The 26,997-nt window shown below is 42.7% G+C and overlaps 1 protein-coding gene across 4 annotated transcripts in view; it reads left to right on the top strand.

Moving 5' to 3' along the window:
- SETBP1 (SET binding protein 1) overlaps positions 1-26,997 on the top strand; it is a 266,038-nt gene that overhangs the window by 164,861 nt on the left and 74,180 nt on the right. For all 4 annotated transcript variants that reach the window (XM_074571170.1, XM_074571171.1, XM_074571172.1 and 1 more), the window contains one exon: positions 21,891-25,356. In XM_074571170.1, coding sequence (XP_074427271.1) covers positions 21,891-25,356 — 3,466 coding nt within the window. The remainder of the gene's footprint in view (positions 1-21,890; positions 25,357-26,997) is intronic.

The following is a 26,997-nucleotide window of genomic DNA, read 5'->3' as shown; positions in this document are numbered from 1 at the left end:
CACTGAACTTATGTTTTTCAAGTGTGTCACAAAGTTAGGGGCTTTGTAACACCATGTAAAGAGTTATCTACATTGTGTAGTTGTTCGATATGACTTTTGTCTAAAGATACTATGGTGGCTTTTTTTATATGCAGAAGGTTTCGCCAGGTCACTGCTGAAGGTGGTGGATCATCATATTTTTCCTTACTGAGCCCTTCATAAATGACCCCATGGTAACTGAGGCACATGGTATTATGGAGATGATGGGTCAGATATCCCTGTGATACTGAAAAGGCATTAAACCTCCTCAGAGCTGTTTAAAACAATCCAAAAATAGTTCATCTGTAACACAGGTGGATAATCAGAATATGGTTGCTGCATGGTGGTTTACAGAATTCGTCAGTATGTGTTTAGGATGACTTGCATAACTGATTTGTGGCCTCATCACCCATGATTAATGTGCTATAAAGTTACAGGAATGAAAACCTCTCACATGCACTCGGTGAAGCAGGGGCCCTGCAGAAAAGAGCAGTATGTGACCATGTAATTAAAGTCAGTACCATTAATCTGTTTGCAGAAATAACTCAATTGAGGTCACACTCACAAACTCATCAAGTCATGAGATCTTTCAGGTTCTTGTCTTTGCGAGGGTACTGTTCTTATAACAAGTTTTTATGTCATTTATTATATATACTTATTATATAGCTGATATAAACCAACATGATTACATAAAAGTTCACATGCATAAAAAATTGGGGAAATATTGACAGGTAGTAGTACACAGTTCCTCGTGCGTGCTCGTTAGCTCTTCTTTTATGAGTAATACTATTTCAACTACTTTTATTATGTTATTGCCCTTTCCTTTAGTCCTCAGGGGCAAGGGGCGAAAGCAGTTAATTCAGTTGAATTTGTGTGTCTCCACTGTATTCAGATAGTCTGAGAAGACTTGCACTAAACCAGACCCCTGTTGTGGTAGGCACTGTGAAAGACAGGTCCTGCTTCTTGGCATTTACAGGCTAAAGCCAAAACAGGGGTGTGGAGCAAGAGAAGGGAAGGATTATTATTTCTCGTCTTTTGGGGCAGGAAGCCACAGCATTCAGCACAACGTTTTGCCAAGTCTTAATTCCTTCTGAGAACGCTGTTTTTACCCTTAAGTATGCAGCCATAGCCCATGGTCCTCTAAAGCACAAGTTAGATTTTTCGTTGGCCTAATCACCCTATGGAAGTGTCTCTTTTGTCTCTTACTGACCATAAAAATGCCTCTGGGTGACTGTCTATGTTCCTACATCAGGCATCTCGGCTAGGGAGTGAGCCCAGCTCCTATTAAATCCACTCTTAAATGCCTAAATAGGCGCTGACCTCTTCTGGTGTTTTGGCTGGTAGTGATCAAGTTCCTTGCTCAAAGTCAAAGAAGTTATCAGAAAGTCAGAGGAAACATGAGGTCTTCTAAATACCTACCCAGTGTCTTAATCACAAAACCTTCTTTCCTCTGAATAAGCTTTTTCTTGTCCTTTGGGCTTGATTTTCCGGTAGGTTAAATATGCTCCTTACCAATACTTTAGCAGCACTTACTAGTAGTAGATCCACTCTGGCTGGGAGCAACAGTTCACTGAGTCTTAATGGAGATTCCTTCATTTTCCCTTGGTGGGGAAGGTGATAGCTAACATATGACTGCTTTAAACTTTTAAGTATTTAAAGTATTGCAAGCACATGAGAGAAGGTGCAGAAGGGATAGTGGTAGTGAGAAGAAAGCCGCGTGCTGGCTCACAGTCAAGAGCCCCCTCTCTGATTTCACATAGGTCCAAAGGACTGCCCTACCATACTCGGAAGAAAGGCTAATCCCTGGGATCATTATATTCACAATCCTGCCTTGTGATCTTTATAAATCTCTCTCTGAACACAGAGGATGAGCATCCTAGTGGGATTGTCAAAACGCTTTTTTGTACGAACGTTTGGTTCAAAAGGAAACAGAGCACTCTGAAGTGTCCGTAAAGAAGCAACCATTTGAAGGTTTGCCTTATGAAAGATTAACTTGCATTCTACAGTTGTTTTTTGCTGTTTTTTTTCTTTCTCCCCACAAAGGCTGTTTTTAATGGCTCATGTTTTAAATGCACACTGTTTAATTATTTATGCATCCTGAACCGTATTTTCTGTGTTTGGAACTTTTGCCGTGGCACTAACCTTTTTATTTCACACCACTGAAAGCTCCTGCTGCACTGTGTACAAACGGCATCTAAAGGTCCCCTGGAGAATGCATGCAGCAAGTGCGTAAGACCTGTTTAAACATGTGTGTGAGATGGGTAATTTGCTTGATTACTTCAACGGGTAAGTCAGGGAGTGTGGCAAACCTAGCAACATCCTGGCAGAATGGTTTCAGACCCAGATTGGAAGTCAGAAAATGTGGCTTCTGTGTGGGATGGCATTTTGGCCTCTCTCCTCTTCTGCATCTTCCCTGTTCTCTATGTTGCCTTTATTACTTCAATGGAATGGCTTTGGGACAGATTTTTTTTCTGTGGTTTTTTTTGTACAGTGGTTACGGTAAAGCATGTCCACTCCTGTTTGAATGTTCACATAATCACAGTGCAAATAATGGGCAGCCTGCCCTAGGTGGCCCTGCATGAGCAAGGGGGTTGGACAAGATGGCCTCTGGAGGTCCCTTCCAACCTCAACTATTCTGTGAATAAATGCAATTAAAATGAATCTTCTAAATTATTAAAAGAAAATATAGAATTTAAGGCTTGGACTCCTAGTCCCTGTGTCTTAAGGAGGCCTTGATTAACTGTCCTTGGTGAAGTCATTTAATGTCTTATGTCTTTCCTGGTGTGGAAATCAAAACAGACATAGATTGTCCTTAATGCAGAAGGTTGGAATGGATTTTGTGTGTTTTCATATCTCTTTACAAACTTTGTAAGTCTCTGTTGTCCTAGAAGTGCAAAACTTAAATTTTATTGTGTGAAAGGTTTTAATTATACTTTCAAAAGAAGTATCTTCAGATGAGTTTGCTAATCCATGTCCATTGAAAATGATGTCTGGATAGGAGTGGTTTTAAAAGCACTTGAAGCCAGGTAAAAGGAAAAAGAGAGAAGAATCACAGGAGTCTGGAGCATTACTCACAAGTTTTATGCTATCTAGGATTGATTCATGCTACAGGCTTTGATAACGCAAACATATACCATGCCCTGGGTTAAAATGCCTACATTTCTAATGCAAGGAAAGTCAGGAGTGAGATCCTTATTAGGCACTTACCTACATTATGGTCTTGTAAATGTGGGCTCATATACACATCGAAGTGCTAGTCCAGCAGCTCACCGTAGTTACTGAAATCCACCCTTGCTCAACATTGCATATCCTTCTTTTTGCCCCTCATGACCGTCAGAGACTGGTCAGATCTGTATCAGATTATCCTTGTTTCGATTATGTGCACTAAAATTCTGCAAACAGCAGAAATGCCAGGATTACTGCAGAAACATGAAAAGGAAGAATGGGAAAGATGTAGTTAGATTGCCTCGATGTCTCCCTGCCTATCACTGCACAACTGCTCCCTATAGAATTCTCTCCATTCCTTGTTATTTTTCCTAGTCCTACATGTTCAAGAACAAGTTTCCTGCTGCATTTGTAGGCTGCCCTATAACTTAATACATCTCCCTGTCAGCAGGTTCTAATATTAAGCCTGAATTTCCTTTCATTTCGTCCCTTTCCTCCTGTTTGTGTTGTGAAAAGCCAGCCATCTCTTCAGCTGTTGATAACACAGTGCCGTGACTGAGAAGGGGAGTTTTGCTCAGCCTTTTGGCATTTGATGGGCTCTGTTTTACAATAGAGACTACACCAACGTTATCGATTAAACCTGCACTTGAATACAAAGTTTAGCTTAAAGAAGGATAGATGCCTTCAACATTCAGTGTTGGCCCCTGGGAAGGGAAAGTTTTACATCCAGTCAAATTTGATTTTGTAAGAGAGTATATTGCAATTAGACATTGTCCCTTTTCCATCTGCAAAGTAATCTGCAGAATCTGAGCAAGTTTTCTCCAAGGGAGATGTCATGGCCTATTGCGAAATAACTCTTCATTTTCCAAAACACTCTTGTAGCTCAATCTTTCCCATACATGGAGTCCCCTCTCCACGGCACACAGCAGTAATGATACTCGCTCTGTATATAGTGTCTGTGGGTTTTTTTATTATTTTTTTTTTATTCTTTCTCTTACAAGAAAACGGGATCAGGCATTTTGAAAGCAGTGGTGTTTATTCCGGGAGAAATCCATCCAAGACAAGTGAACCGTCAACACCTACTTCTCAATAAACAACTGTCAGGGTTTTGAGTAAATGAGGGCTGCGTGTGTGGGTGTGTGTGTCTGTTGGTTATTTAATTACTCCATGAGTGTCCTTGTATCCCTAGTAACCTTCATGTTTTCATTTAAGCTACACCATAGCTTTGCAGTTATTTTCCCCAAACTGTCGCTGGTTCTAAGACAAGATTGTTAGACAGCAGCCTGTCTTTGTTTGCTGCCCGTGTTACTGTAGCGTGGGCAGAAAACTTAAGCAGGCACCTATGACCCCTTTTGTGTGCATCAGAGGGGATTTTGTGCTGCTCTCATGCCTCTTAGGCTCCCCCACTAACTCCTACATTGAGCCTTGCTGTCCTGAAAGGGCCAAACTTTACTTCTTTCCAATCGTGATATATTGTTTGGAAGGGAGAAATTTTAGCTCTTTTGTTCAGTTCACCAACAAAAAACACTGTTGCATTAGCTCTTACGGCTTCCCCAACAAACAAGTATGCATAGCTCTCCCTTCAGCTAAATTTTGTGGCTTCTCTACTGGCCAAGGGTGCTGCTGCCATGCAAACCCACCTCCCAGTGGGAGAAAGATGTCTTCTCCGCGTCCTGGAATTGCTGCCCTTGTTAGAGTGGAAATCAGATCACTGGAGCTTAAACCAGGTGACCCACTCCCCTTGTTTTCTTGGAAAGGGTTTCTCATTAAGTTATGTGTTTTGTGATGGGACAAGGCCATCAGATAAGGTGATGAGCTGAGATGGTAAAAATTTAATGAGTTTAATCCACTGCTTTTTTTCTTTTAATTTAATGCATTTCAGTTCAGCTTCCTTTGAAGAAATAGTGCAGACACCCTCACTTCAGCAGGACCTCCCCTAGGACTGGAATAAAATTTGGAAACATCTTCTTTACTAAAATCATGATTTATATAACACTAGTACTTAGAAGCCTCTGCTGAATTTGGAGTTCAGTTTTACCCTATAATCACACTACAGAAGACTGTCCCTGGATGTAGGAAAGATTGGGGCATGCTGAAGTTAGTGGCAGATGCAAGAGCACAACAACAATCTCCAAACTCCTAGGTCAGTTAGACCATGCTAATTTCCACAGTCCTGTGTGGTGTGGTAGCTAAAATAGCTAGAGTGAGAAATTAGTAATTGAAAGAAACAGAGGAGGGACATGAATCTTCAAAAGGATGCCCAAGTAAGGGCCAAGGCTTGGTCCAGCATCAACGTGGTCAAAATCCACTGGCCGTGTGTGTGTTGAGACTCCTACTCCCCATGCTCAGGTTAGATTTCTAATATCAGACAGTGCTCTCCCCCTAGCAGTTTTCTTAATTATATGTTCTTTTTTATTCTTTTGCTGAACCTGTAAGCCTGGGAAACAGTGACCAAGAGTCAAAACCGCAGCTAGAGCAGGTTATGCCTGCCCCAAACCAAATTTAATCACAGCAGAGGATATGGCCTTTCTAGTCTCACGGACATTGTCTGCCCTTGCCTGAGAGGGCTGAGTAATACACTGCTCATTAAAGGTGTGGTGATGGGATGAAGCCTCTCTGTAAGCACCACAAATGGAGCAGAGGTGCTCTTCTTGGAAATAACCTGTAGAAGAAGCAAAGGATGCCCAGAGGCAGGTGATGCTGCTCCGTGGGCAGCTAGCTCAGTTGCTTTCTTCCTGTGGTCAGCTGCTATACCCTGTGGTTAACAGAATATCCATAACTCGAGGTTTTACTGATAAGCAAACCTCAAATGACCAAATAAAAGTTTGAACAAGAAGCTAGAAGCATGGTCATCTGAACACATGACCAGCTTGAATCCTGGTAACAGATTTTCTCTGTTTTCAAATGACCATTTGTATAACATGGCATTTTCAGGGAGAGTACAGGGAAACGTTAACGTCTGTTAACTTATAAAAAAAGACTGGTTTTAAATTTGAATTGTGTGCATAAATTTGCTCTTTATTTTTGCTTTCAAAATACTTTTATTTGTCTGGAAACAGTGAAGAAAAGACTCAGAGACTATGGTGTATCCAAGATTATCTCTTTGCTCTTCCATGGTTTACCTCAAAAAGGAAAGAGAAGTCTTTCATTCAAGAACAATTCAAATTAAGACTTTGTGAGGGTGAGGAGTGAAAAATCCTCTGCTTCAGGCAGGAGGAATGACATTAGGCAATCTGCAAAGGTTCACAATCTACTGTATTCAAAATGTGACTTCAAAGAACTGTAAGGATCCCTATGCAAAAAAAAAATAAAAAATAAAAAAATAGGGTGGAAATCTTGAAAGCTTTGTCAGGAATAGATTGGGCCTCTGTACATTTTATTGGTCAGGAAAGGCTTCCAAAAGGCTTTTGTAAAGGCACAGTTCATCCCTTTCGGGTCTGGAATGGAGCAGGAGGAAGAGGGGTAAATGTGTATTACAGGATGCCTACATAAATCGGGCTATATTCATCCTGCCTCCCTTTAGATACCTAATTTAGGTGCCTGAATTAACGGCTCAGGTGCCCCATATATTCAGTGGAGTGATGTAGCATGCTCTGATGTCTTCTCTGGTGGCCTCGTGGACTGTGTATTGGACCTAGGCTCCTAAACCAGATGTTGCTTAGAGTTTGGTGGCCAGAGACGCTCTCTGTGAATATCCTTCTCCGACTGACAGACTGTGCCAAGCTTTTCTGCACATGGTGCTGGAGGGCCATTTCCTGCAGTGTTTTAATAGATGTCATTCCAAACCTGATCTCATACCTGACCAGGTCGCTCCAAGCTACAGCCTCGATAAGAAACATCTCAGTCATGTGGAGGAAACTTGGATTTGAATCCTGACCTGAATTTCTTATTTTACCTCCTACTCTAGAATTTACTTTCTGTGGTTCCAAACAAAAAACTCCTTTTCTGGAGCAAGGGCAGGAGCTGAAAGCACAAAGCCTTTGCTTGAATCGCAATTTTTTTTCCCTGTCACGCTCAAAGCAAAACCCCGGTGAGCAGCAGACAGCCCCGCTGAGCTGTAGCCTGTCTGAAGTGTCCCCTCCTTTTCAGACAGGAGAAGCACAAGTCTGCAAGGGAAGGAAATCTAATTATATTGCACATGTTCTAATTTAAGTTGCTGTGGGTTGCTGGGAGTTTGAGCAGCAGAAACACGAGGTCACTTCTTGCCTGCGACCAAGTCCTTTGCTTGATGAGAAGTGGATAGACCTGATAGCTTTTCCTGGTGTAATTACCTCAAGGGTGGATGACTGGGGATCTTCCCCACAGTCTGGGCTTTCTTTCTGTGCCAAAAAAAAAAAAAAAAAGCCTTCTCTAAAAGTAAATGCCCACCAACACACTCTCACACAGACACATGCACACAGAGAGCAGGTGACATTACAGGTGTGTTGCGACCGTAGATGCATGGATAATCCATGTTCATATGACCACAAAGTAAAGGACTTAAAAAATTCCCAGTCACAGGTTTGCAGCATAGAAATCATAACGCTGTATACCTGAGACTTTGCTGGATCCCAGCTGGCTGGCTGTGAAAGGGTTTGTGCTGCTTTGAAACACGGCCCCCCATTTCATCCGCTTTGGCAAATGGGGATTCCAGTTGCGTCTCTGATACCCATGGTCACTTTTGATGGCAAGTCATCATTTCAGTCAGTTCAGAGCCCTTTTATTTTCACACCCACGCTGACACACACAGATTCACACACAGCAAAGATTCAGTCTGTTTGTGCTTCAGCTAGACGTTCATTTATTTGAAGTGGTGTTCATCTCGATTGTAAAATGCCTTGGGAACACGAGCTTGGGATCCTGCTTTTGGGAACCTTCATAGGTGCTGGCAAAAGCGAGGGTGAGGAAACCTAAATTCTTCTACTGGCACTGGCAGAAGAAAGTGGAAAGACATTGGGCAAATCACTGAGCCTTTGTATTTCCATGTGTAGTGTGCAGAATAGTGACTTCCACTTCTTTCATCAAGTGCTTTGAGGTTTATTGAAGATAAACTTCAGATACCAACCAGGTCTCTTTGCTTTGTGTGAATGATATGGCGGATGTAATTCTGAAGAGTTTGATAGAAAACATATATAATAAACTTGTTACTTGTTTATTCATTTGTTTATACCCCCCTGCCATACATAAACATGTAAACTCAGTTTTTACTCACTGAAGTAGTATTTTTACAAAATTTATATCCACAGTTCCTGATGGATAAGGGCATGATAGATAGAAACATTTGCCTGTTCTGGATATATTTACAAGGAGATGTTACCAGATTGGAACATGTATGTTGATGAGACTAAAAACTTCATTTTTCATACGTACTGTGGCAGTTCATCCATCTGAGTCCTTGTCAGTCTGAAAAGCCTAAGTGTGTCCTTGGATGGGGCAGGAAGAACGTAGGTCAATTTTTTTTATCATACTTCTTCTACCAAACCCTAGCCGTTGTGCACAGCACTGGCTTCGCTTTAAATATTAAATAAGTAAATAACAGTAAATGCAAAATATGTTACATGTGGGGAAATGAATGCCAGGAAGCTTTGTTTCTCTCCTCTCTCCATCTCTGGAGATATTATACATGCAGGTATCTGGTACTCTCAATTATTCCTTACCCACTTCAGGGTGAAAAAAAAAAGGTAAAAAAAAAATAATTTAGTGTAATAAATGTCACAGCCTCTAGTCAGGGAAACCCCAAGTTCTCAGATATCCATAACAAGCTGAGCAGTCTGTAGCAGCAGAAATTACAAGTGCTGCACACTGAACTAAAATCTCTGACACTTTAAAGTGCACATTTTCCAGCTTTGCCCTTTCCATAGTATTCCATGGGGGCCACCCATCGCAACTGCTGATAAGGTCGTGTGCAGGGTGGGTGATGAATCTGCACTGATTTCAGAAGGTTTTTCTGCCTGGTTGCAGAAAATAGATAAGCATGTATCCTTGAGAGGAATCCTTAACAGGGACTATGCAGAAGTATCTGCATTGTCTAGTGGAAAACAGAACAAAGGGGGGAAAAACAGGAAAAGAAATAATAACTCTAAGTAATAAATAAATACTTTACCTAGAGTGCAATTTTTTTTTTCTTATTTGAATTATGTTTAAGGCAGTCATTGAATAATTTTTGCACCAGTGACTTCAACACATGTAATCTTTTTGTACAGTGGTTTGAGATTTAGGTTTTGCTCTTTTTTCTTCCTCTGGCCCCCAAGAAAGCCCCAAAATCCTTCTGAACACTGAGTGTGACATTTGGACTCAGGCAGAGACCTCCAACAATTCAGGGTTTTGCATCTGGGTTTTTGTTTTGAGACTGTGATGCAGCATACAAAACATCAGAGAAATTTAAACCAGAGAAGACCAAATCAATATGTTCTTCCATATTTAAAATGGAAAAAAAAAATTAGAAAGAAAAAAAGCAGCCACTGCCTAAAATTGACTCCAGGATTCCTCACGTCTTCAGATGTAGGATTTTTTTTATTTCATGCTCTGTTACAGATGTCTGTGTGACTTAGATTCAGATTGGGTATCAGACTTGGTGCCTCATCTTAAAGTTCAGGGTCAAATCTTGGCTATTTGGTGAAGACAGAGTCAGTCTGAAGGAATATTTCACATACATTTGCCTCTCAACAGTCCATGCTTAGCCAGGACAGAGGAATGGCAAAAAGAATCACAGTGGTTTCTCCTGTGGCGCATTGGTAGCCTGAGTGCGTTGAGCCAATGGCATTTGGCTTCACTCGTGCTTGCAGAACCATGTGTGGTACAACGATGCCCATCCTTGTTCTGGTGGGAACCACATCTCACCGTGCTCAATGAGATAGAAGGGCTCTTCCTAGTAAATCATCTCTGTTGTACCAGTGGGGCACGCTGTGTTACAGCAGCAGGGAATATGGCAAGTGAAATGAATTGTTAAAAAATGTGAAATATTCTTTTTTGTGCCAAGGATGAGGAGAAATGGTTGGGATGAACCCAACCTAGAACTGAGGTGTGTCTAGGGACAGAAATGATTCCAGGGAAAGAGAAAAAAGATTCCAAACAGTGAGATTTATTGTGCTGGGATATAGCCTCCCAGAGGAAGGGGTTGAAGACACATTGCTGGAATTGCATAACACCAGGTTGGACAAAACACTGGAGGATATAGAGAGGATATATAGTCAAGGATTTTTAAGGTTAGAAAGAGCCATTCTGATCACTTAGTCAAACCTTCTGCATGACTCATACCAGGAGATTTGCCTAAATGTATTCCTGTTACAAGTGCAATAGCTGTCGTGCATTAATGCACATTGGTTAGAAAAACACCCAGCCTTGATTTAAAGGAAACTTCCGGTAATAGAGAATCCATTCCTATGATAAGATGTTCTCATGATTATTTAAAATCCCTATTAAAAATGTTTTTTTTGTGTCTGTGTTTCTCATCTCCATTTTTCAAGCTTCAGCGGCAAACCCTGTGCCTGTCTGTGAAACTGAAGGAGCTTCTGTGGCACTCTTGTCCCCATGCATTCTTAGTCCCTTTGATGTGTGTGTCAGGTGCTTATAACACCAGGTTCACCTGTGCTTTAGGAGATCTCCCTCTCTCCCCTCAAGTAGCTCTTGGAACCACTTATCTTCTGCCAAGTCTTCCAATGCCAATCCTTCAGAATAAGTTACATTTTGAAAAGAAAAAGGCATAACTTTGCTCCCTTAGCGATGGAAAATTGCATTTTGATGTCTGAAACACGTACTGCCTGCTTCTGATTTACCCTTGGTGCCAAGCTGCTTGGATAGGCAACTGTATCTTCAGTGTCAGTATTTTTATAGAGTTACTCAACTCAAGCACACAGTCAGCACTTAAGAGGAAGCAATAACAGGGCCGGGAAAGGTTTTGCTTCGTCAACATGTGTAGAGCAAAGAAATGTACTTAGGTGAGTTACTAGAACAAAGGCAATTAAAAGGGCAATGCTCTGAAGTGCTGGTGGTACTGCACGATGGCTGTCTGGTCTCTGTGGCTCCACTCCTAAGGGGAGCATGTGCATAGAAATCACTGAATTTCTGCACAGGTTGAAGAATTTAATGGTTTCTCTAGACCAGATCGTCAGCATAGGATAAGCTAAATCCTGACCCAGGAGTGCTACAAGATTTGCTGTTCCGGACTCTAATCCCAGGCCTGAATTTATATTAAAAGGCTTTCCACCTGCCTATTCAACCTCAAGGGTGAAAGACTGGGGACTTAAGAAGCTGAATTTTACCCCTGATTTCTTAGATGAGAAGCTAGAGAACCTTGGGAGGTCATTTGAGCACAAAGCTGTGCTTGGGGTGTCGTGCAAGCCTCTTTTCTGGACTACTGTTCCCTACCCTCTTTTTTTCTGGTCTGTGCTGCTGTTGATGTATGTGTGTAGATGCCAAACCTAAACTTGGTCAGGGCATTTAAGTAATGCTGCTGCACCTTAATAAAACTGTAGTTAGCCTGGTGCTGCTCTTGTGAAAACGACTGAGAAAGTCTTGAAAGTCAAGGAACAATTAAAGCTTGGGTTCAGCTCCCAAATGGATTTCTGCTGGAGATTCACACTTAATAAAATACAGAAAATTGCATTTTATTTTGGTACATAAATACTGGTAGTGGGGGACTGTGGCATTTAGAAGAGAGAATCGCTCCACCAGAAAACTCACTTCAGCAAAATGATGCAGTTCAGTTGAGCCCCTTTTATGATCTGAGAAATGACTGTTTTTATAGCACATTAAATAAAACCTGCTATTCGAGCTGGAGGTTTATTAGTAAAGGTGATTTTGCCATAGCTGGGGAGGGAGGGGAGGAAGGAGTGATGAGGGATGAACATCAAAGCAGAGGTACGTGTTGTTCAGAAAACAGCAGAGCGATGCTCCAAAAATGTGGTGTCACCTCACCTAGGATTGCCACACAAATATTTTGTGTCAGGTTTTGGGTTTTTTGTTGCTGTTGCTCCAAAACATTATTGCTAAGCCTGGTTGAATTTCCCCCAGTGGGAAAGCCTTTGCTATGGGTGTGCTGGGGAGCCTGCAAAAGAGTCTGGGTGGAAGAGGCATCTGCAGGGAGCCGAATCCAGGGGTTGGTAAAATTGGTCTTACAGGAGAGCACTCGGGTTTAGCCAGGGCACCTTGTGATGTTGCTGCTGCCCAAAATCACAGTGTTACGGTCTTGAAACAGGATTTGCAAGTGGGCATGAGCACCGTCATAGCACACGTCCATGCCTCAGGTGTCCCAGTGCACCGTGTGTCTTTTTTCAAACCTGCCCTCCTTAGGGGTGTAAACTAAAATTACCTGATAGAGGGCTGAAGTCCTCAACAACCATGTCATAGGAGCATCACCTCTAGTCCAGAAACAGAGACATCCACCATGCTTTTGACATCTTCAACATGGGCAGTGAATTTCCCCAGTTACCACTTCATGGGGTTGCTCGTGGTTCTAGGAAAAAGGGGAGAAGGATCACTTTTTATGTGCCAACAGTGGTGAAAAATAGGCACAGGTTATATGCAAACTGGGAAGATAAAGCTCCTGAAACTCCACCTCTCCCGTAGCCTTTTGCAAACGGGGCAGGTTTCACTGCATGCCTTCTTGGACAGGTAGAAGGACTGCATGCAGTGCAAGGAAAGATGGCAGTACTCCTATTCCCGTCCATCAGAAAATAATTATTTTTACTGATGAAAGCAAAGGAGGATCCCACTTGGAAGTCTGATCTGAGACCAGCTGTCTGAGAGAGTCCAGAACACGTCCCATCTCTGGATGGTACACCCCACACCGTTTCCTAGCTTTGCACAGGGTGCAGTGACTTTTCAGTATGTAACCAGTCCAGCCAGAAATTTGTCACGTATGACCACTTTAGGCAGAATTTCCATAGGGAACAAGCCTCCCACATTTTGCTGCACGTCACTGAAGTTCAACTTTTCAGGGTGAATTTCCTGAAGGCACAGGCTTCCCTGAACTCATGGTACTGGACTCAGATCTTAATGCGGGGAGGTGGGAAGGCACTGTGTATTTGACCTCTGCCGCAAATTTTCATGAGCTTTAACCCAGCTGTTGTGCCAGAGAGATGTTCTGGCAGAATTCTGGACTTTTTGTTAATGCTGTTGCACATGCAATATTTCATGCTAGACCTTAGCTGCAATCAGGATGCTTTGGAAGAATTAATCTGGCGGTCAGTAACTGCTAAATGAAGTGCATGCTAAAAGAATGATGAGCTAACTGACTGGAGCTCACAGCTTTTATGAGCTTCTCTAAATGCCTGTTTTCAGGTGAATTCAGCATCTCCTTGACATTTAAGGACTCAATTTATAATCAAATTATTTAACTCTAGTGGAAAGAATCACTGGCCTCAATGGAAAAGCCATTTATATTTCCCCCACCCCTTGGAAAAAAAAAAAGTATTCAGGGTAAAACTGCAATTCCTATACTAAATGAAGGATAAAAGAAATCTTTCAATGCAAATTAAGCACTGCAGGCTTTTAAAAATTATGGCAGAAACGCGGCACACAGCTGCTCACATCCTTATTTCCAATTTAGTAATCTGAGACGTGTCGAAGCATTAACATCCTAGACAACACCGCAAACATTTGAAAGATGAATACCCCTTACTGCTCGCATTTCAGCGGGTCCTAGTCCATCTTGGAATCATTCTGCTGTTTGATTTTGGCCAAGTCACTATACCGAAATACATTGCCCTTGACAACTTAAAATTACAGAGCAAAGTGGAAGACCAGGGTGAGATAGAAAGCCGGACGTGCAATGTCGTAGTTACACACTGGGAAAAGCAGATCAAGCTCCATGGGACTATACCACTTCTGAAAGGATGGAATTACATTTTATATATAAGTAATGAAGCCTTAATATCACCGTTGCTGATAAGTTCATTAGCAAGGCTTTCGGACAAACGAAAGCACGCAACTTAGCAAAGGCGTCTCTCTCTGTGAGCCCTGGCTTCACGGATGTAATGTCTGAAACGTTCGCTTAAAAATATTTGCGCTGGCTTGAGGCCAAATGAGGACCGAACTAGGGTTATCTCACCAGATGAATGGGAAAAATTGTATGAGTCTCATTGTAGTCCACCTTATCTGGTGCCCAATTGTTCTCTCCCAGCTGCCTAAACTAAGGCTGCAAACTGTGTTATGCTTAAACACGATATTTAAACTGCATTGTTATGTCGGTGGTGATGGGCTCTTTGTTGGAGATGACAGAAAAATCCCATTGTTTAGAGTTTTCCCAGACTCGGCGCTTAATACAAAGCCCTGAAAAGAGCAGGGTTGTTTAAACATTTGATAAAGAAAATATGTGTAGATATGGGTCTATCCCACTAGTAAGGAGCAGATCAGCTGCCAGCACCAAATCCTACCTTTATAAATTCACCATGTTGTTGCAATTTGCCCAAATAAAATCCTCAGTCCCTGTATGTGGAAAGTGGAAATGTCTGAAATCCAGCAGAAGATTGAAACAGTGTGCAAATCATCCAGTTTAAAGCTGGTAGCAAAATTAATTTGGAGTAACTTCAGAATTCCTGAATTATTTAGTAAATCATGACGCTTTACCAGGAATGCATGAAAAATTTTGATTTGCAGCCACATGAGCATCTTTGGACCCTTCAGTAATCTCTGTGCATTGCTTTATCATTTCCTTAAGGGAAGTGCTTTAGATAGGTATTCTCAAAACAATTATAATGCAAGAGCCTGAACTTCAGTTTCTCTGTATATATCTCAGGGAAGACAGAACTACATATTAATGGGAGTGCAAATCTGGAAGGACCTCCATCAGCTTCAGTGAAGATCCTACTGATTTGCGTGAGACTGTGATGTTTGTGTTCAGTGAATGGACACAAACAGGTGATGTTTTGCTTTTAATTAACCCGCTCCCACCCCATGCTGTGTCTTGCTCTCAAGTAAGTCCCCCTGCAGCTTCATGTTAATTCCTGCCTCGCTTTCTCTATCAAATGATCCTGTGAGTGTGGTGGTGTTTGGGCTTTTTACTACTGAGGACTCAGGGAGCTGGGGAAGGAGTAGACTCTGAGAGGAATAAATTTGATAAACTGCTCTGGAAAATCCCCCTTCTTTGGGATGATAAAGATGAATTCTGTGTTAGTGCCTGCTGATATGTTTGCCATTAGTATTTTAATTGGAATTAAAGCTCCTACCTCAGTTTTGAATGAGATTCAGTGGGGTTCCTCAGAAGACACTACTGCTTCTTGCCCTTCCAGCAAGTGTCATATACAGGTTTATGATCCTTCCTCCCTGGTTAGAGTCACCAAGGATCTAAAGGACTTCCAGAAACCATTTCAGACACTTGCTATTATGAACTGACATGACTTTACCACAGACCCCTCCTATAAATTGATGACATCTCATGTCAATGACTGCTAAACTTGTAAGCCATCAGGCCAGTTACATTTCCCTGAACCTGTCATCTCCTCCACCTGACATCTTTTATTTACAGAGCATTGCTACCCCAGGAAGGCTCAGTGCACTTACCAAATACATGAAATATTTCCAACCTGTAGTTCTGATTAGAGCCTTCCAGTGAGCAGTTTGCAGCTGTCCCATAGGGACACAAGAGGAAATGCTCAATTTTGAGCAAAAGTATGAGCTGAGCCAGGATTATTTATTCATGTGTCAAAGCTAGAAATCTCATTTTATTCTTCCTCTTGAAAGGTGTTCTTCTTCAGTAACGTGTTTTCATGGATGCCTAGGAAGCAGAAACTGAAGAGAAAGTTTTTTTCAAGGGGAACAAATCACCTGGATCTTCTCCAGTTTTAGAAACTCCTTGCGAAGGACCAAAACAGTCTGATTTTTCAGAAGGCAGGTGCCCATTGCCTTTTCCACTTAAACTCAAGAGTCGCCAAATTTACTCATTCGGTCTCAAAAATCTTAGGCTGACCTTTTGCTAGGCACCAAAGGTCTGTTTTCAGCAGTTTGGACTACTTTCAAGCATAAGCTTAAGTTAAACCAGATATGAATTCAGGCCTGCCTTTGCTCTGAGCTGGCTACAAGGAAGGTCCACTTTGCATGCAACATCGCTGCCATCGCGGAGTGCTGTGCCTGAGATAATATCCTTCTCTGCATGGCCTGGAGACAATGCCTGGTGACCCAGCATCCGGCCAACACAGGTGGCAAGCACAGCAAATCCCCACGTACATCCAAGCAGTCACAGCTTCATCACATGGGTTTCCAATGATATGCCAGTTCCCGCCTTGCCAAAATTGCTATCAAAAATGGCTTACAAGTTCCTAGACCACACAGAGGTATTACGTGGTGTTTTGCTGAGATTTCTTCTTGCTGGAGAGGCAGGGGTGGTCTTGAGATAAAAGGAAGCACTTCCCAAGACGCTGATTCTAAGTGACATTTTTCGTTTAGGAAAGCCTTTCCTCTTTTTCTTTTCTTTCTTTTCTTTTTTTTTTTTTTAATTTTATTTCCAGCTTATGAAGAAGATAACAAAGGATGGTATGTCCCCAGAGCATACTCTGATGTGTCACTGTGGATGCCAATCCCCACAGACGCTCCCGATGTTATTAATTTTTAAAACAAACTTGCTGATTGAGGTTCTGACTGCCTTTAAATTGTCTCTACAAGGAGACTGTGTACTAATTAACCCACAGAAACAATCAATGATGTACCTTTTTCAAGTTTCAGGGTGATTAGAATATGAAAATGAAGAGCACAATGGTGCAGATGTTTTAAAATCACAGCAGACAGCAATTAGTGACATGGGAACCAGCTGCTTATCTCTCCAGATAAAGCCTCTTAATAGGGAATTACACTTGAGGAGCCATTACACAGATGGATCTGCAAATGATTTAAAGAGGGGGCGTTGTAGTATTAACTTTGATTTGCAAGCCAGATTCTTGACAATCTGTCTGTTACCTCTACAAAAAGGTGCATTTGGAGAAGGGGGGTACTATCTCCTCTTAGCAATCAGATTTTTTTTTCAGGTGATGGGTTTCCCTAATTGTGTATTTTATCCTTATTGTTATTTTTAGTTATATTCATTTTTATTTGGATTTTTTTTTTCTTCTCTTAGCTCTTTATTTGGTTGCTGGTATCTCCTCCCACTTTTTGCTTTGGGACCAGATGCAGCATGTGGATTTATAGAGAAGTTCAGGGTAGGGACTGGGGAGGTAGTGCGAGAGTGTGAGACATCCAGTAATTAAATTAAAAGAATCCTCAAGGGATGGATTCTGCTGCTGTGTAATGCTTGCAGAGTAGGGTGCTGCTTATCATGGGACTGATACAGTCTCATCCTCTCAGTTACAAGGGCTGCATGCCAGAATAAAACTGTAAAGAGGAGTAATCACATCTGCAGGTGCGGGGTTGCACAGGCCTGGCAAGGCAGGTGTAAACATACAGTCCCACCTCCTCTGTTTCTGGACAGTGCTCTTCAGTTGCCAGCATATGGGATGTATCCTACTCATAGGGCTACCCACCATTGCCAAAGCTGAGGACTGAAACTCATGAGTTTGGCATTAAAATCATACACTCATAATAACAGAATTCAAACTTTAATTTTTTTAATCTGTGGTTTAGTAAGTGTGGATCTCATTGCTCGAACTTCTTTGCAGTCATGAAAACTATTAGCCGCTTTATGTGTATTTTATTTTCTTTAAAGGAAAGATGGCTTTATTAGCTGCTAAACACATCCATTAAACTGAATATCAAAAGAAATATTGACAAAGTCTGGTGACGTGACAAAATTGTATGGGTTAAGGAACGCTTCTTCTTTCACAAAAGAAGAAGGGGCAGACTCCTGGTGCAGAACAGCTAGCTGCTGAAGAAAATCCCATTTAATGAAAGGGCAAACTACAAATAGAGGCAGGCGCTGAAGTTTTAAGTATTTTTAGGGTCTCATAAACCAAAAAGTAAATAAGGATAAATCTTTCTGTTTTCATGAAAAAGCCCACGATTCTTGATGCTGGTTCCATCCCTGCTGTGATAGGAAATCTATTCAACAGCCCCTTACCAAGACCTATGGAGCTGGGAGCTGCAGTATATTCATAGAATGGTTAGAGTTGGAAGGGACCTTAAAGATGACCTACTTCTTACCCCCTTGCCCTGGGCAGGGACACCTCCCACCAGACCAGGTTGCTCAAAGCCCCGTCCAACCTGGCCTTGAACACCTCCAGGGATGGGGCAGCCACAGCTTCTCTGGGCAACCTGTTCCAGTATCTCACCACCCCCACAGGAAAGAATTTCTTTCAAATATCTAATCTAAATCTCCCCTCTTTCAGTTTAAAACCATTACCCTATCGTCCTATTGCTACACTCCCTGATAAATAGTCCCTCCCCATCTTTCCTATAGGCCCCCTTTAAGTACTGAAAGACTCCGCAGAGCCTTCTCTTCTCCAGGCTGAGCAATGCCAACTCTCTCAGCCTGTCTTCACAGGAGAGGTACTCCAGCCCTCAGATCATCTTCTTGGCCTTCCTCTGGACCCGATCCAATGGGTCCATGTCCTTATGTTCTTATATTGCACACTTACTGATGAATAAAGTCATGAATTTCTGTGAAAGGCATAAAGATTTAGGTTTCTTAAGGCTCTGTTTGCCCTCACTCTACTGACAGCTCTGGCGTTCTCTGCTAGCTCATCAGAGGGTTAGGTTAACTGACCTGGGGCTTGTTGACTCCTTAGGGTGGTTCTCAGCCAGCAAGGAAAATTGAAGCCTAAACATTAGGCAGCAACACAGATGGATACACGGAGAATAAAATAGACTTGGCTGCATTACTTTCAACTGGTTTACTAGTACTTTAAGTAAACAGTCCCTACGTATCCATTGCAGCCAGTGAAACACAACCTGATGCAGCCAAATGATCTCTGGTCACCGTGCCACAGAAGAATTATTTTTGGGTGATATGGACGTGTCTGGCAAGGGAAAGCAAATAGTAAGTGTTATGCTGGAAGAAGCTGCATGAGGAAACACAGTGGACTGTTATGTGCTTGAGCAGATATATAGTTTTGACATCCCACTTAGGAAACAGAGTCTACTGATCCTGCAGACTGGTCATTTTTTGAAGGCCTATGGAAATCGGAGTGCTTACCCACGTGATTAAATATCTCTGGAGTTGGCACCTTTGATGACACAGGCATATCTTTCTCATGAATTGTAAGATAGATGTTGTGGTGGCCTGCGGTGCTGGAGTAATGACAAGGCTATCATTAGGGATATGTTGGAAGTTGCATCATCATTTTATAATGTGCGGGCCGAGGAAATGAAGCTGGAGGAGCCAAGCAGTATATCAGCATTCATTGCTGATATATAACTGGCCTCTCAGTTCTGAGCCCTTATTAACCGCCTTAAAATATAGATTATTGCTCCTTTTAAACTTGAGATCTCTCTGTGTGCAGTGGACTTGGAGATACCAGGGTGTTGCCAGTGTGTGATGTTTTCACTCACTGCTGTAACCCTGTTTCTTTTATTTTTTATTTCCTTTTTTTCTTCCAAATGAAATTTTTCAGGTCATTTAGTTTCACAACTCAGCATTTTGGAAATAAAGGGGATGTCAGGAATTGCTTTGATTGCAGCCATAAGGCCAGGATCTGTGCAGAAGCGGCCTGGCCCTGCCTCGGTGCAGGTCCTGGGGGCCAAGAGAGGCCTCAGCCCATCGTTTCCAGGGCTTTTCCAAGTCAAAAGTCATGGTACCACAGGAAGATGATGTTTCATGGGAGTGGAGGGCAGCCACTTCCAGCCTACTGGGACCTCACCGGGGGACAGCCACCTCCTGCACACCTCCTCATGCCCAGGTGACAGCACCCCTGTTGGCCTGGGGGGCAGGAGGAGCCCCAAAATGGCTGAGGTAAAATGAAGCTCAGGAGCTTTGTCGTCACTTAAAAAAAAAAAAAATCAAACTATCAGACTTCAATGCCAGTACCACTGATTTCCTTTTGACCCCTCCCTGGCCTCATCCCAGAGATGTGGATGCGGGTGGGCTCCATTTTCCGAAGGAGGGCACTGGCGGTGTGGGACATGGCCGCTGTGTGCTGTGTGGCTGGCGCGTGGGAGGCCGCTGGGAGGTGGAGGAGGAAGAAGAGGAGGAAGAGGATCTGATTCAATCACTGAGGGCTGTTTATGCTTTCGGCTCTTTTCTCAGGCTGAAGAAACCTGATGTCGCTCGCCCGCGACATCTGCAGCTCCACCGCAGCTGCATGCTTTCATTTTCTCACTCCACAATTCCTGGAAATCTCTGCTTTCCCTGAGCATGGCTGGTCCATGTGCATGGCAGCTGAACTACCCAGGGGATTTAGGAGTCCCTTATTACTCCTCAGATGATGGACCAGAACAGCTTCATTGTTATTGCCTGTTCCAAAAAAGCCACGTGCCTATTTTCATATGCACATGAAGGGTATCTCAACATCAATTTGCCGATAACATGTATGTTTACTGGTAACTAAATAATGCACCATGGGCTTGGGCGTGTTTAGCACCTTTCAAATCCCTCTGAAGTTGCTCAGAACTGGGGACACCTTGTTTCCCAGCTCAAAACTCTCTTACGCTGACAGTCTCCTTGCCTCCAAACCTCTGTTACAAACACCCTGAACAGGGATCTAACATAATGCTGCTGATAGAAACTTAGTTGTAACGGGGTGTTTGCAGAAACACGAGACACTTTGCAGTTGTTTTCTATTGTTCTTTCCTTGGTTACACATTTATTTTAAGTCTCTCATCGTTTATTTGGCATTCAGACCGGTGTCATTACAGTTTGCTAAGAACAGTTGTTTGCAGTACTAGGTGTACAAAATCAGTTGCAGTTTGATCCAGAGCTTTACAAAAAAATCTCCTAAATGTAACAGGAGAAAACAAATAGGTAGAAGAGGTCAGTTAATGAAAATAAATCTTTTTTTTTCTTTTTTTTTTTTTTTTTGCTGTAAGACATGTTTCACAAGGTTACAACTGGAACAACATAAGCTGAAGGAGGCCCGCCAAGAAAAAAAATAGTAGACTTTCTTGTGCTCTGTATCATTCTTCAGCATAATGTTGCCCTTACTCTCACCTCTGCATCTTGAAGAGCTGCTGTCGGATTAGAAATCATATTGAAAATATCTCTTACCAACATGGCAAATAGCAGATTATTAAAATGGAAAGGGAGTAATGCAAATCTTGAACCTGCCAAGTGTGCCTCATGTACTTCACGCTATGCATATTATTTTAAGCTCTAAGTTTGTGGGGATGACTTGTATGTGGAAATTTAGGCAAGTAAATCTTTGCAGACTCTGACTTCATAGGGAAGGGGGCCCATGGGTTTTCCTCTTGTTTGTTACGACTTCTGAAATAATTTTGTATTTTTCTTGGTTACAACAATGAGCGTAATCACTGTTGTTGAGCATCAAGTACTGTGAGGGATTATTTTTTAGGAAAAAGGGATTCTCACCAGGAGGTTGAGTTGCACCATTCATCCATTGAAAGGGAATATTTCACTTGTGTTTTAAATTAAAAATCAATAGAATATATTTCCTTAGCAATTTAGCATTTATAGAAATATTTCCATTGTTTTTAGAGAGAGAAAAGAAAACAAAACTTGTTTACAGCACATGAATCTAAATGCAAATTTGGCTCGAGTATAAGAAGACTTTATAAAGGCTTCTAGCCCTTACAAGGACATTGGTTAAGAAGAGTTGTCATTCACTGTATGGATAAAGAGCTGCAACCAGGGGTTATGAATGGACTGATAAACTGATTATTTTTTTTTGTTTTTATTTTCTTCTACCTTCCAGGTTTATGACAGGCCACAAAAACATTCTGCTCTGCACTATGATCCGGGCCTCCAACAAGACTTCACCGGTGACACCTTAAAATCAAAGCACCAGCAGAAAAGTAGCAACCAGCACCATCTTGACTGGTCAGCGAGCTCCGATACTGGATCCACTTCTCAAAGTTGCTTCATCAACACAGAACCCAGTCGAGAAGCAGTTAGTGCCACCAAGGTCCCCACTCCGGAGCCAGGAGTTTCCTTCAGCAAATCCCAAGCAAAGAAGTCCTGCTCCAGCAGCACATGGGGACAGCTGTCAGCCAGTAGTAAAGAGCTTGCCATTTGCAGTGCAGTCCCATCACCCAACAACATCAGTGCAGCCACACAGCCAAGCAGCGCCTCTGAGTGCAATGGACTTTTGCCTCTTGGTGATCAAGAAGGAGGTGTGCAGCTGGAGGCCTCCGATCAGCCTGCTGGGAGTACAAAGAAGAAGTCCAGCAAAAAGGACTTGATAAGTCAAACCATGCAGACTGCAGACATTGAATGGGTGAAGAGTGCTCAGAAAGCATTTGAGAGCAAATCCCATGATAGCATGGAAGGGAAAAAGGAGTCTTACTCAATAGACAGTGTGTTGGATACGTCACCCTCAAAGCAGAATCCCACTTCTGCTAGCAGTTGTGAAAGTGACACCAGTCACGTGAGAATTACTATCCCAATAAAGTCTCCGACAACCGATACATCTGGTCACAAAAGGAAAAAGAGGCAATCCACAAAATCTTCCATGGAGAAAACTATCCAGGAGAAAAATCTGCCTTCTGTACTTGCTATGAGCAGTGAAGCAGCAAACAGGACTAGCTCTCAACCTGAGGGTGGTAAAAAAGATCTTCGAGCCACAAAGACAGGGAAAGTGATTGAAAATGAGTCCCCCTTAGTAACTATCGACAGCAGTATGCTCACTGACAAAGCTTCCCCCAACAGTGCTACCAGACTCAGAAAATCTGTAGCTGTGACATCCACTCTCCTGCCTACCGATCTTCCCACAGCTGGCAAATTATCTGAAGTCCAGCACCCCAAACTTGCAGCTAAGCGACGATGGACCTGCAGCAAACCTAAATCTATCCTTCGGGAAACCTCCATGACAACATCTGAGAAGCTGATGGTGGAGCCTCCTTCAGCCTATCCCATCACACCATCCAGCCCTCTGTATACCAATACAGACAGTCTTACTGTGATCACACCTATCAAGAAAAAAAGAGGACGACCAAAGAAGCAGCCTTTGCTCACTGTTGAAACGATTCATGAGGGAACCTCCACCAGCCCAGTGAGTCCAATCAATCGTGAATTTCCAGGAACAAAGAAACGGAAGAGGAGACGGAATCTGGCCAAATTGGCCCAGATGGTCCCAGGAGAGGACAAGTCCATCAGTGAACTCAAGTTTCACAAAAAGGTTGGGAAGCTTGGCGTCTTGGATAAGAAGACCATCAAGACCATTAATAAAATGAAGACCCTCAAGAGGAAGAATATTCTCAATCAGATCTTGTCCTCCTGCTCCAGCAGCATAGCTCTGAAAGCAAAAGTCCAGCCACCATCTAGTGCTGGGCCAACCACCATTGATGCCAGATTAGGGAAGCAGATCAATGTCAGCAAAAGGGGGACGATCTACATTGGTAAGAAACGGGGCAGAAAGCCAAGAGCAGAACTGCAGCCTCAGCCAGAAGAACCTAAGACAGCCATCAAGCACTCAAGGCCTGTTTCCAGCCAGCCAGAAAACCCAGCAGTGCCTTCCAACCTGCAGTCACTTGTGGCATCGTCACCAGCAGCTATTCATTCGCTTTCGACACAGTTAGTGGGGACTAATGGCAACCTTAGCCCTGCAAGCACTGAAACAAATTTTTCAGAGTTAAAAACTATGCCAAATCTTCAACCTATCAGTGCTCTTCCTACAAAAACCCAGAAAGGAATGCACAGTGGAACTTGGAAGCTGTCTCCACCCAGGTTAATGGCTAATTCACCTTCCCACCTCTGTGAAATAGGTTCTCTGAAAGAAGTCACGCTGTCGCCCGTGAGCGAGTCTCACAGTGAGGAAACCATACCAAGTGACAGCGGAATAGGTACAGACAACAACAGCACTTCTGACCAAGCCGAGAAAAGCTCAGAATCCCGCCGGAGATACTCTTTTGATTTCTGCACCCTGGACAATCCAGAGGCTATCCCATCTGACACCAGCACAAAGAATAGGCATGGTCACCGGCAGAAGCATCTCATTGTGGATAATTTTCTCTCTCATGAGAGTATTAAAAAGCCAAAGCACAAGAGGAAAAGGAAAAGCCTGCAGAACAGAGATGACCTCCAGTTTCTGGCAGACCTTGAGGAACTCATCAATAAGTTTCAAGTGTTCAGGATTTCCCATAGAAGTTACACATTTTATCATGAAAATCCATATCCCAGCATCTTCAGGATTAATTTTGATCACTACTACCCTGTGCCATATATCCAGTATGACCCATTGCTCTATCTTCGCAGGACCTCTGACATGAAGTCTAAGAAGAAGCGTGGTAGACCTGCCAAAACCAATGACACCATGACAAAGGTGCCTTTTTTACAAGGGTTCGGTTACCCTATTCCCAGTGGGAGTTACTATGCACCCTATGGAATGCCTTACACATCAATGCCTATGATGAATCTTGGTTACTATGGTCAGTACCCAGCTCCTTTGTACCTGTCTCACACGCTCGGAGCGGCTTCCCCATTTATGAGACCTACCGTGCCCCCACCCCAATTCCATGCAAGCTCCCATATGAAGATGTCCACCACTGCCAAGCATAAAGCAAAACACGGAGTGCACCTACAAACACCTGTGGGAATGGGCCTTGGAGACATTCAGTCCTCTTTGGCTCCTCCAAAGGTTGGAGGAACAACCCTTTCAAGTGGCCGACTTCACAAAAGGAAACACAAACATAAGCACAAGCATAAGGATGAGCGGATACTGGGGACACATGAAGATCTGAGTGGTCTCTTTGCTAGCAAGTCCACTGGCTTCTCCAGCCATGTGATCAATGAAAGGCTAAGTGGCTCAGATAAAGACCTCTCCTTGCTCAATGAGAAAAGCAAGCATAAGGAGAAGCAGAAGCACCAGCATTGTGAAAGCGGGCACAAAGGCTCAAAGAGTAACTTTGAAGTGGATACGCTGTCTACGTTATCGCTTTCTGATGCCCAGCAGTGGACGCAGAGTAAAGATAAAAGTGACTCAAGCAATGATCCCATTGACTCTTGCACAAAGAGATACTCTGGTAATACTGAGAGTAATGGGAGGTCAGAGTCCCTGGACGTGTTTGGTGAAATGAATTCCTCAAGTGAGAAGCGGGACAACGATGCAAGCGGGAATAAAAGAAGAAGCTTTGAAGGGTTTGGAACTTACAGGGAAAAGGACATTCAGCCCTTCAGGACAAATAGGAAGGAAAGAAGTAGTTATGACTCTTCAGTCTCTTCAGGTAAGCTCTGCTTTATTCTCTTTTACCTTACTGCATTTAAATTCTAATGCTAAACAGAGAGGAACTTGCCATTTACAGCAAATAAGTTTATGAGTCAATAACTTCTCTGGCTTTTTGTAATTGACTCCCATTCTGCATCCAAACTTTGGGGAGATCAACAAGAAAGTTGGCCACACATTAAACCAAAATCTTTAAAAGTATTTGTTACAAAGCATTTTTATAAATATTTGTCCTGCCTCTGCCTATCTCTCATAGCTTGTTGCATTTCCTCCAAAAATCTCACGGTTGTGTTCTACAACAGCAGTTATAATACCTGTTGGCAAGATAGGCAACCCTCTTATTGGCGTATAATGTTGCAGGGTGGTAGTCATTGCCTAGCCTTTGGGGGTACAGCCACAGTACTAAGCAGAGAGTCTCTGCTCTGGCCCACATAGCCCACAAAAGCCATTTGTTGATGGGATGGACCACATGCGTGGGAAGTTGTGGAGCTGGGTCACTGTCCCATGACTAGTGTGGTGTACTGCTTATCAAGAGGGACCCATGACAGTGGTAGCTGGGATGAATATACGGACACACTGGGTAAGATTCTAGTGTAAATCTGTCACTTCCACTCAGCAGGTGTCGCGTAGGGTAATTATCCTGAGAATTGAGTGACTGCGTGTCATGGAAACAATAAGCCCTAGCCAATTGACTCTGAAAAGTTCTAGGACTCACGACTTGGAAATATAAGCTGGATAGATGAGGAGGCAGGAAGGTCCTTTCAGCTGCTAAGGACATCTGTTCCTCTCCTGCAGAGGTGGGGAGGAAAAGGAATCTGAACCTTGTCTGAGAGACTGAATTGTACTTTACAATAGGGAGCTGCTTTTGTGATGACACAGAGGCAGGTGTTTTGCTGCAATATAAGTGAATTTAGCTTGGGAGCAAGCCCAGAACTCCTGCACCATCCGATATTTATCACAAAGCAGACTTCACACTTGGTTCTGGAAAAGGGTGAGCTTTACTGAAGCAACCAGTGGTGGATGAGATTCTGATGTGCTAAAAAAGAGCTTCAAAGAAATGGAATTCATAGCCTCCAAAATAAAAAGAGAATCAGCTGAGAACACAGAGGGAGCAGAGAATTTGTATAACCTGCCAATGTAAGGCTTTTAAGTTTTTATTGACTTGTAACTGATTGAGATCCAAAGACTGCTCATGCTTAAGCCACCTAGACATTTCATTTCCTTCCTGAGACCAGGATCTGGACTATCGCAAAGAAAAGCAGTCTAAAATGACAACTTATACCATGAAAAAATTCCCATTCATGATATCATATTATATCAGACCAATTGAAACACCCAGAAACGAGACACCCAGAAATATTGAAAAAGGGACTGAATTCAGTCATTGGTTATATCAGAGTAGCTACTTGCCTGACAAAGAACAAAGTTATCCTCCACCAAGTGCTACAGTGGTCATTGCATTAACGAAGTTGTGCTCTAGCAGACAAGGGTTAAAAGTCTTCAAAATTTTTAACAAGTCAATTTCTCAAGTTTTTAGTGGAAATTAATGATTTCACAGTTTGATTACAGTGGAATTTTTAGACTTCTTGCATTTTGAACAGAAGATATTTGCTAAACCTGTACTTTCCAATTTAATATATTT

This window comes from Larus michahellis, chromosome Z, assembly GCF_964199755.1.
Source record: "Larus michahellis chromosome Z, bLarMic1.1, whole genome shotgun sequence".
Taxonomy (NCBI): domain Eukaryota; kingdom Metazoa; phylum Chordata; class Aves; order Charadriiformes; family Laridae; genus Larus; species Larus michahellis.
The sequence above is the reverse complement of the archived record's forward strand: the minus strand, read 5'-3'. Positions and strand labels throughout refer to the sequence as shown.